The 12,479-nt window shown below is 25.3% G+C and overlaps 1 protein-coding gene across 1 annotated transcript in view; it reads right to left on the reverse strand.

Annotated features, from left to right (window-relative positions):
- Positions 1–1,095: 1,095 nt before the first annotated feature.
- Positions 1,096–12,479, reverse strand: part of LOC111615596 (calcium-binding mitochondrial carrier protein Aralar1-like) — a 116,479-nt gene continuing 105,095 nt past the window's right edge. The window contains exons 17-22 of the mRNA XM_023357002.1: positions 10,920–11,078; positions 8,908–8,998; positions 8,568–8,716; positions 3,467–3,637; positions 1,456–1,546; positions 1,096–1,264 (exon numbers count right to left, since the gene is read on the reverse strand). Of these exons, the coding sequence (XP_023212770.1) occupies positions 1,096–1,264; positions 1,456–1,546; positions 3,467–3,637; positions 8,568–8,716; positions 8,908–8,998; positions 10,920–11,078 (830 nt within the window). The remainder of the gene's footprint in view (positions 1,265–1,455; positions 1,547–3,466; positions 3,638–8,567; positions 8,717–8,907; positions 8,999–10,919; positions 11,079–12,479) is intronic.

A 12,479-nucleotide genomic window follows, 5' to 3' on the forward strand; every position in this document is an offset into this window, starting at 1 on the left:
GGTTAATTTTAAAAATAAAATTGTTATAAATGTAGTAAGTATTTTAAATTGTTTCTCAACAAAATACAAATGATATATACATATATATATATACTCTATTTATTTCTGTACATTTTTATACAGGAGTTTACATTAACAGAACCTTTGTGTTATATAAACTTTTGGAAAAAATCATCTTTACTTGGAATGCACATTATATATTAAAAATTATATTAAAATAGTAAATTTTTTTACATTTTATATGAGTATTGTCAATTTTGTTATCTATCAACAAACTTTGTTAACTTTAAAACAATCTCAGATTTTCCTATTTAAATTTGACATAGCATAATTTCAAATAAGNACCAGTATATATATATATATATATATTTCTTTTAAATTTACAACAAAAATACATCAAAATTTTAAACATTAATAACTTTTAATAAAAAATAATTAGTGCATACTCTTAATTTATAAAAAAACAAGAGACAGAAAATTGTAGAGCAGTTACAAATTTATATTAAAAACAATGCTGGAATGTTCTGTAAATCATTTTAAAATAAAGTAAACAAAAAAATGGAATTTAATATTTAAAATTATTTATTGTACATATCAAAATATCTGTAAATAAAAAAATTATACATTAAATTATATTCAGATGTAAATTGTTAAGAGTAATTGAATGAGATCAATAATGTCACTAGATTTGTGAGCAATAATTTCAACTATTTCTAGACATTTTAAGAATTCTAAGTAGATATGTTGATTGATCTTATTAGATTCATTCACTACCCATAACTATTCTCGAAAACAATAAGTTTAGTCGAATAGTCAAATATTCAATTATTGAAACTTGTAACTAGACAAAATGCAATTTATGTTGATATATAAAAAACAAAATGTTAACAATTTTATGATAATTCAAATTTGAATATTAAAATGCTTCAACAATATTTTTATAATAATGTGGCACTTTTTAACAGTAAATTTTGAACAAATATGTACATCTCTCTTATTTACACAAAGGTTCTGACTTAATGCAATTCTTTGAATTCCTGTTAACTAATTTAACATTATCAGGAATGCATTCTTTTCCATATTTAACTTCATTTATTAACTTAACGGAAGTTTACTTTGATACTTTGGTAAAAATAGACCAAATTTTGATTCGATTCCGGAGAGAGTCGAGAGTGCTAAACGATAACCGCCAACATGATCCGAATTGTGTGAACGGATGTCACCAGCTTGTAGAGGTATCTTTGTCTGAGAACCAGTTGGTCGACTATTAAGGAAACAAAATTAAAATTAATAATAATTACATATACATAAATTTGGTGATATTTTAAAAATTAAAAAAGTAATGTGTTCAAAGCTTCTCTTTCAATTTAACAAAGCAAATAAGAATTATTCGTTAATTTGCCAAAATATATGGTTCTAACATTAAATAATAATTTTTGCAAAAATTTCATTTACCTTCCACCAAAATCAATATAAAATAATCTCTGAAGAATTTCATAAGTTAGTAAAGTAAATCCAAACTGAGGAGCAGAACGAAAGACTCTTGCTAGAAAAATAACAATTACATAAATTGGTTTATTATTAGTATTAATTTATTTAAATAATTTATAAGTACATAAACTTTACGAAAATAATTTTAATGTGCTATCATCTCTTGAGAAGCTTGTGACTTAGTAAATTATAAATGACTTTTAATTTAATAATGTCAAATTATATTTAGCCAATGTTTCTCTGAAAATAATTCTTTAATTGTGAAGTTTATCAGCTTTCTGTAAATAATTAATTGATATCATATGCTAATGACCTTTGTTATTATATACATGAAAATTACAGAATTGAATTTATACATGTTATACTTAAGTTTTCTGTTTTAAGCAAATAACTTAAAATGATATATTGTGTTGAAATATGAACTTGTTAAATAAACATTAGTTTATTTTCTCAAAACATGAAACAAAAACAGATTTCCAAACTGCAGTTTTGTTCTACAAATGCATCAGCTAAAACACTAATTATTATTTCTTTTAATTAATGATACACATTGAAGAAATCTAATTAGTAAATACTTCCTCAAGTAAACATTTTATTATAACAAACGATTACAAAATGATGCAAAATATAAGAAGAGAGAATGTGTTTGTCACCTTTTAAAAACTTGTTTCGTTTATTTTATGTAAGTTTCTAATCTCAATAAGTCATATTATTACAACAATTAATGTCTTCATTACAAGTGAATAAAACACATTTCTTTAATTTCTTCATTTTCAAAGTTAAGAAAGAACAATATAAATTTTTAAAAAATTCATATTAAATAAATGCAACTGGTAATAGTTAATAACATTAATTAATTAGAGATAAATTTTACTTTCAGTAACTTCATATGCAGAGAATTTTCAACAATATCAAAAGTTTCAATTAGATCAATTTAATATTCATAGGATAATTTGTCATCTGAATATTTGAAATAAGATCCTTCTTACAACTGTATGAATTTAACAAAACTTACTGATGTTTGTCTGTTGAGAGAAATAAAAGCAATTGTCTGGTATATAATCTTATTCATTTCATGTATCAAAATAATTTATCATCAAACATTATTTAATTAATGCTAAAAATATTTTATAAATATAAATGCTATAATTTTGCTTTAAAAAATATTGCATTAACAATGAAACCTGTTTTTTACTTGTTTTGTAAATATATTTTTTATAAAAATATTAAAATAAATTAAACTATTTTTTTTATCATTTCTGTGAATGAAAACTTAAAATTTTCATTAAAATTTTAAAATTATTCCTAAATAGTTTAAAATGAGAAATCAAATTATCTTAATGAAACAATAATCTTAAGCCAGTTGAAGAAAATCAATGACAAATGCTTATTTATCATTAGCCTATAAAAGGTTAAATATCTATTGAACTCATTAAGTATATTAAGTCAGTAATAAACTTATGTATGTATATAAACAGCATTACGTACAAATGTATGTAATTGTATTTTTAAAGTATCTTGTTATAATTTAGTCCATCAAAGACAAACATCTTTATCAAAAAACTTTAGAGAAGTGAATTAAAAATACTTTCTTTGATTTTCTCTACCATCTTTTTATAGAGAAGAGAAAATCAAAGAAAGTATTAGAAGTTATTGTATAACTTAAATTTCAAAATGTAACTTTTATAGAATTAAAAAACATTGCTTTATTTAAAAATAATATGCACATAGAATTTGTGCTAAGTAATGCAATAAATATGTGAGAAAAGGTAAATAATATCTAGCTTAAAAACACATTAAATACTAAAAATTGCTTTTTGTGGGAAAAAAAGAGTGCATTCATTGATTAAAAATTTAATAATAAATTATTAAAATCTAACATAAATTTGCATAATAACTATCATATAAATATATAAATCTCAGAAAAAAAAGGACTAAAAATATTTAATTATTGGTTCTTTTATTATCTGCTTACCAGGTCCTCCTTTCCAAAAAGCACGTCCACCTTCTTCCCTCCATATTTTTCTCATAGCATCAAGAACACCACTATAAGTAGTTTGTCCTTCTCTTGCTTGGACTTGCAGACGAGTTTTAATGACATCTGCTGGAGTACAAAGATAAGCTGCTGGTACACCTATATAAAAATAAAGTTGATAACAATATGAAATAACTTCCAATTTGTAAAAAATAATTGTTAAATTTTAATAAATTAAAACATTAAACTTATTTATTTAAATGTGTTTATTTTATGCTGTTTTAGTTTTTTATAATTGGAATTTATCCATTTAAAATAAATATTAAATTCAAAGTGCAGAATCATAATTTATTTAAACTGAAAAATATTATCATAAATTTATCAATTTTAATTAGGCATAGTAAAGATATTGATGATAATTTTTACAAACCTAATTGCAATATCTAACAAGTAAATCTAGTTACAATGCCTAAACAAACAAAACAAAAAAAATAACATTTATTAATTTTAGTTATCAATAACTCATGTTGTAATGAATTAATTTTTTATTAAACAAGTACCAGTATCACAACAGTCAATACTTGGTTATAACTCCATTCAATTATATACAGGCATAACCCAGATTACACCCATCACATGATAAAACAAACTGCAGATATGACAGTCATATATTTCTACTCCTAATATGATCCAAATTAGCTATCCACACCAATACGACGCTTTGTTCGTTCTAAGTGTTTGTCTGGTTTTTGTGTCCAGATGTCAAGTGAAGACCAAAAAAATGTCTGGGTCTTAAGAAAATTTTGCAAATTGTCAATAATTAATTATTTTTTAATGATATAGCTGATTTTATAACTGAGTGAACATGAACAGTCTGATAATTTAATTAACTGGTTATTTATAACAACATTCCACAGTAGATAGTTCCAGTCAAGATAATGAGTCTTGAGGACAGCTTTTATTTAGAGAGAAGGATTTTTAACAAAGCCCAATTTAAGCTCAGCTGTTCTGTCTTTTAAGAAATCCTTGAGCAAGTAGAAAATATTTTGTGGTACTTTGGTATCTGATAAGTTTTAAAGTTGGGGCCACCACATATTATCAAATGTGCTTTTGACATTTAGAAATATTAACAGAGACATCAATATGTTCTTTCCTTGCTATCAAACAATTTAACAAGGAAATGCTGGAGTGTGAAACTATATTGGTCATTGCTGAAACTTTCTATGAGGTAAAACTTTCTTTAAATAATAATAATAAAAAACATAATACAGTAGAACCTCGAAAACTCGATCTAATGTGGACCGAAGGGTGGCCGAGTTTGTGAAAATGCCGAGTTATCGGGAATGGGGTTAAAAAAAATAAGTACGAGTATTTCCTCAGAAAATACTGTACTGTACTTGTACAGTATTTACTTGTACAGAATATAACAGAGAATAAACTGCCCAAATACCCTTAAACAAAGGAAAAGTACGTCCTTTATGAAGGCATAGAGCCACTACATGAAAATGAAAATTAATGAATACACTGTGTACAGTAATTTACCTGATAAGACAGACCTCANATGTGATCTGCACTGCTTGTCATATACAAGTATATCTTATGATATGTTTTTAATATGTAATTGCTTATAAGTGTGTCCAACAAAACCTGCCTTATTATGATTCTTTAAGAAATCTTTTGACTGTCTATGTATTAGTAAACTGACAATTGAAGGTTTCACAAAACTTCAATAAATAACCTGGTGTAGTGAATGCTGTTGCCATATGCCTGTGTACTATAAGATTAAAGATAAATCTTTCTTAGAATACTGCTTCCTTATGTGGACTACTCTAAAAATATTGCCAATGTGATGCTCCTTTAAATGGATTGCTCTAATAACCAGTACTCTGTTAACATGAGTCCTGTTAATGTAAAACATAGGGAAGAAAATTGGAAACAGGAGAAAGTGTTGTCTTAAACAGATTTCTCTCTTATCTGGTGCTCTGTTAAGTGGACATGACTAGATATCCATCAGTTAATAATGGTGTTTTTAATAACATAAAGAAACCATTATTACATAATAATTTATTTGTTAAATATAGTTCCTTAACAATTTCTGTTATATGATGAAGAAATAACTTCGCACAAAATGAGGCTGGAAAGTAATACTAATAAAAACCTCAATCAACTTAGAGCCTTTTCTTTTTTCTGTTTCCAGTACTGTGCAATTGGTTTATCATTAAACATTACTGGAAAGAAAAAAAGGCTCTAAGTTGATTGAAGTTTTTATTTATAATTTTTTCAAGTAGACTAAAAACTACAACATAATAATTGTTGTGTTCTTAATTAATATTATGGCCTTTCATGGGTGCTATGAGAGAATTGTAATGTCATTAATTTGACTTTCTAAAATAATATTTTTCCATTGTATCTTTGAGATTTGTCTCATAGTTCAAAATAGTTTATATTCTTGAGCTGGTCTCCAGCATTTTTACTTTAATGGTGAATAATGATACAGAAATTAAAAAATATTATAATTAATATTTACGAAGAAATTTAATGTTTATGGAGCACAAGTCATCAAGATCATAGAAACTGTGTCACAATTAACTTTTTACAGAAATTGCATCTTTTTAATTTTGTATTTCTCTTTGAAATCTGTGGGCCAGTTAAATTAATTAAAATTTCTAACTTTCTGTGGAAATCCTCACAAAATTTCCATATTGTTTTGTATTTTCTATATGTAATTTTTTCGTGTCTCCAACTGATTCTGACATTGCACCCATTACCTAATCCAGTGTTTTTCAACATTTTTATCTCTCAGCACATTTGAACCCATAATTAAATTTTCATGGAAAAAATTACTTGATTTAAAGTTGTAAACATTCTATTGCCATATTACTTGCCACTTAACCTAATTTTTTATGAATTAAATAAAACAGTATTGTTGTTTTAAGTCTATTTTCATTTAAAAGTGGCATGATAATTGCCTTTAGAAACCTCTCCAATGTCCTGCTATTTCTAAGTTAAAATAATTTGAACTAAATATGGATAATTATAGATACATTTTTGATTTAAGAACATTCTGTTTCTTTCTGACAGATTTCACACAAGTTCAAGTAAATTATGATTTTCTGAAATGATATTTTTATATTTTGAACTTAATTCTTTTGCTGTATGATTTCTAACGCTATGGCCAATAGCAATATGAGCGTTGTGCAATATGTCAAATATTTCTTCAGTATTGTTGTAATATATAATCAAATAACCTTCTTTTACAGGCACAATTTTTTATATTTTTCCAATAGATACAAAAGTATACTACTATTTTTTATTACTATAAGAAATACATTTATTAAAGCAATGATGACACAGATGCTTACTTGAATAAAAAAATATCGAATAATGGATTTGCACTTAAAAACTGTGAAATTTCGTGCGGAAGATTTCCCAAATTCTCAAATCATGTTGTACAAGGGATACTTGTATTTTAAAATATTCTTCAACATTTTATTTTAAAATTGAGTATTTTCATTGGTGAAATTAATGTTCAGGCTTATATTAACTACAATAAAATATTACTTATGCAGATACCTTCTGAGTATAAAATTTCAGGTCATGAAAGTGGGATTAGGACAAAGTACAGAACTGTAATTAGAGTATTGTAAGCAAATAGTAGAAAGTTATAAAACTGAACAATTAATAATAAATTTATGTAATACAGTATGTCCTTTGCAATACACAGTAATTCACACTTTCATACAGGGTAATGTATTAACCTTGAATAATTGAGTATTAAAATACAGGATACATATAGTGAATGAAAAGTATTTTCAGTAAGGATAATATTATTTCGTTCACTAGTACGTATCTATTAACAGGACTTATTAAACTGGCTTTAAGGATACTGCAACTCAGTTTCACAGATTAGAAAATTATTTAATTTAATTTACCTGTAAATTAAATTAAACAGGTAAATTAAATAAAACAATTTCCTAATCTGTGAAACTGAGTTGCAGTGTCCTTAAAGCCAGTTTAATAAGTCCGTTAATAGATACGTACTTGTGGACGAAATAATATTAAAATAAATTAAGGATGTTGAGGCATATAAATTTAATTTCAGTAGGGATATTTCAAGTAGTGTAGTGTAGTATAGAATGGAATTGTTTAGTGCCCATAGACAGAATCAATATGTTTATGAAATGGTAGTAAAGGTTTTATTTAAATACTGTATTTTAACTGGCAAACTTAGAAAATAAATTTGTAAAACAGAAGGCACTAAACATGCAAAAATGTCTGAGTGTCAAAAAAGTGTTATTAATTAAACCAGATTTTACATGGGCTTGTTTATACAGTATATATATATATATATATATTTCTTTTAAATTTACAACAAAAATACATCAAAATTTTAAACATTAATAACTTTTAATAAAAAATAATTAGTGCATACTCTTAATTTATAAAAAAACAAGAGACAGAAAATTGTAGAGCAGTTACAAATTTATATTAAAAACAATGCTGGAATGTTCTGTAAATCATTTTAAAATAAAGTAAACAAAAAAATGGAATTTAATATTTAAAATTATTTATTGTACATATCAAAATATCTGTAAATAAAAAAATTATACATTAAATTATATTCAGATGTAAATTGTTAAGAGTAATTGAATGAGATCAATAATGTCACTAGATTTGTGAGCAATAATTTCAACTATTTCTAGACATTTTAAGAATTCTAAGTAGATATGTTGATTGATCTTATTAGATTCATTCACTACCCATAACTATTCTCGAAAACAATAAGTTTAGTCGAATAGTCAAATATTCAATTATTGAAACTTGTAACTAGACAAAATGCAATTTATGTTGATATATAAAAAACAAAATGTTAACAATTTTATGATAATTCAAATTTGAATATTAAAATGCTTCAACAATATTTTTATAATAATGTGGCACTTTTTAACAGTAAATTTTGAACAAATATGTACATCTCTCTTATTTACACAAAGGTTCTGACTTAATGCAATTCTTTGAATTCCTGTTAACTAATTTAACATTATCAGGAATGCATTCTTTTCCATATTTAACTTCATTTATTAACTTAACGGAAGTTTACTTTGATACTTTGGTAAAAATAGACCAAATTTTGATTCGATTCCGGAGAGAGTCGAGAGTGCTAAACGATAACCGCCAACATGATCCGAATTGTGTGAACGGATGTCACCAGCTTGTAGAGGTATCTTTGTCTGAGAACCAGTTGGTCGACTATTAAGGAAACAAAATTAAAATTAATAATAATTACATATACATAAATTTGGTGATATTTTAAAAATTAAAAAAGTAATGTGTTCAAAGCTTCTCTTTCAATTTAACAAAGCAAATAAGAATTATTCGTTAATTTGCCAAAATATATGGTTCTAACATTAAATAATAATTTTTGCAAAAATTTCATTTACCTTCCACCAAAATCAATATAAAATAATCTCTGAAGAATTTCATAAGTTAGTAAAGTAAATCCAAACTGAGGAGCAGAACGAAAGACTCTTGCTAGAAAAATAACAATTACATAAATTGGTTTATTATTAGTATTAATTTATTTAAATAATTTATTAATGTTTTATTCATTCACAAATAAAATTTCAACACCTTAATTATCTGTTACTTTATTAAACATTTTAACCACTCAAATTTTAAAATTTAGATGTTGACTATTTTAATTTTTAGTCAAACTTATCATTAAATAACTATTTCTTTAAATCTGATTCTATTAATTACACTTGATAGCTAACTGAAAACTAGTGATGCTAGTAATATCACAAATTAAATTTTAATTTTTCACAATAATACTTAAACAACTACTTAAGAAATATCTATCAAATTTAGATACATTGGGAAATTTTAATTTTAATATTGCAGTTGCAAATAACTCAAATATTTAAAACATACATCCAGAAAAATTTATTAATCAAATTTTAAACAAACTGTTAAAAAATGTAATGTAACTGTCAGATGATTAACTATCTTCTAACAATTTAATTCTTAAAAATAACTATGGATATTTCCAAATATGACTATCTTTCATTAAAACTAAATTAGAACTAATCAGATTAGTTCAGGAACAAACATTCCAGATGACAATGAATGACTAATTTTGTACGGAGTTAATTACAGTAAACATTTTATTCAATTGAAAGGAAATTTAAATTATCAATTAAAACAAAAATATTTAACATTCCTGAATGCATTGTTATTTCAAATGATGTTAATACAGTATATAGAATAATATTTGCTTGAAAACAAGCTAATTGGGCTGCAATTTGAAAAAATTGTAGACCTATAAATTCTCACTGTCTGTCCTTCTTTCCTTAATCTCGAGAATAGAGTTAGATAGATGAAAGACAAGGTCAAATAGGGAAAGCTTAGGGGCAGAAGGTCCTGTTTAACTACATAAGAACTTTCAGATGCAAACCATCATGTTATTTCAATTCAAAAATTTTCCCCTGAAAGGTTTAGATAGAAGACCAGCATAACTCTATTGTTAAAGGAAAAGTATGATGTACTGGGGCAAGCCACTACTAATTTGAGGTGGCAATCATAATTTGAGGTGGCAATTATTTATTGTGACAATGTCACAATAAATAATTGCTCATTTTATATTTAAGTAATTTTACAAATTTTTTTTTATAAAAGAGTTTGCAGTAATTTTTTTATTAGATATAACTACAACTTTTGACAAAGGACGTAAAAAATTTAATATGTTAATTTATAAAATTAGAATTAGATAATTAATTAGTGTCTATTTATTATATTGTTTNAGAAATCAAATTATCTTAATGAAACAATAATCTTAAGCCAGTTGAAGAAAATCAATGACAAATGCTTATTTATCATTAGCCTATAAAAGGTTAAATATCTATTGAACTCATTAAGTATATTAAGTCAGTAATAAACTTATGTATGTATATAAACAGCATTACGTACAAATGTATGTAATTGTATTTTTAAAGTATCTTGTTATAATTTAGTCCATCAAAGACAAACATCTTTATCAAAAAACTTTAGAGAAGTGAATTAAAAATACTTTCTTTGATTTTCTCTACCATCTTTTTATAGAGAAGAGAAAATCAAAGAAAGTATTAGAAGTTATTGTATAACTTAAATTTCAAAATGTAACTTTTATAGAATTAAAAAACATTGCTTTATTTAAAAATAATATGCACATAGAATTTGTGCTAAGTAATGCAATAAATATGTGAGAAAAGGTAAATAATATCTAGCTTAAAAACACATTAAATACTAAAAATTGCTTTTTGTGGGAAAAAAAGAGTGCATTCATTGATTAAAAATTTAATAATAAATTATTAAAATCTAACATAAATTTGCATAATAACTATCATATAAATATATAAATCTCAGAAAAAAAAGGACTAAAAATATTTAATTATTGGTTCTTTTATTATCTGCTTACCAGGTCCTCCTTTCCAAAAAGCACGTCCACCTTCTTCCCTCCATATTTTTCTCATAGCATCAAGAACACCACTATAAGTAGTTTGTCCTTCTCTTGCTTGGACTTGCAGACGAGTTTTAATGACATCTGCTGGAGTACAAAGATAAGCTGCTGGTACACCTATATAAAAATAAAGTTGATAACAATATGAAATAACTTCCAATTTGTAAAAAATAATTGTTAAATTTTAATAAATTAAAACATTAAACTTATTTATTTAAATGTGTTTATTTTATGCTGTTTTAGTTTTTTATAATTGGAATTTATCCATTTAAAATAAATATTAAATTCAAAGTGCAGAATCATAATTTATTTAAACTGAAAAATATTATCATAAATTTATCAATTTTAATTAGGCATAGTAAAGATATTGATGATAATTTTTACAAACCTAATTGCAATATCTAACAAGTAAATCTAGTTACAATGCCTAAACAAACAAAACAAAAAAAATAACATTTATTAATTTTAGTTATCAATAACTCATGTTGTAATGAATTAATTTTTTATTAAACAAGTACCAGTATCACAACAGTCAATACTTGGTTATAACTCCATTCAATTATATACAGGCATAACCCAGATTACACCCATCACATGATAAAACAAACTGCAGATATGACAGTCATATATTTCTACTCCTAATATGATCCAAATTAGCTATCCACACCAATACGACGCTTTGTTCGTTCTAAGTGTTTGTCTGGTTTTTGTGTCCAGATGTCAAGTGAAGACCAAAAAAATGTCTGGGTCTTAAGAAAATTTTGCAAATTGTCAATAATTAATTATTTTTTAATGATATAGCTGATTTTATAACTGAGTGAACATGAACAGTCTGATAATTTAATTAACTGGTTATTTATAACAACATTCCACAGTAGATAGTTCCAGTCAAGATAATGAGTCTTGAGGACAGCTTTTATTTAGAGAGAAGGATTTTTAACAAAGCCCAATTTAAGCTCAGCTGTTCTGTCTTTTAAGAAATCCTTGAGCAAGTAGAAAATATTTTGTGGTACTTTGGTATCTGATAAGTTTTAAAGTTGGGGCCACCACATATTATCAAATGTGCTTTTGACATTTAGAAATATTAACAGAGACATCAATATCTTCTTTCCTTGCTATCAAACAATTTAACAAGGAAATGCTGGAGTGTGAAACTATATTGGTCATTGCTGAAACTTTCTATGAGGTAAAACTTTCTTTAAATAATAATAATAAAAAACATAATACAGTAGAACCTCGAAAACTCGATCTAATGTGGACCGAAGGGTGGCCGAGTTTGTGAAAATGCCGAGTTATCGGGAATGGGGTTAAAAAAAATAAGTACGAGTATTTCCTCAGAAAATACTGTACTGTACTTGTACAGTATTTACTTGTACAGAATATAACAGAGAATAAACTGCCCAAATACCCTTAAACAAAGGAAAAGTACGTCCTTTATGAAGGCATAGAGCCACTACATGAAAATGAAAATTAATGAATACACTGTGTACAGTAATTTACCTGATAAGACAGACCTCA

Source organism: Centruroides sculpturatus, unplaced genomic scaffold, assembly GCF_000671375.1.
Source record: "Centruroides sculpturatus isolate CEXI.00-Female unplaced genomic scaffold, Cexi_2.0 scaffold19, whole genome shotgun sequence".
In the NCBI taxonomy this organism is placed as follows: Eukaryota; Metazoa; Arthropoda; class Arachnida; order Scorpiones; family Buthidae; genus Centruroides; species Centruroides sculpturatus.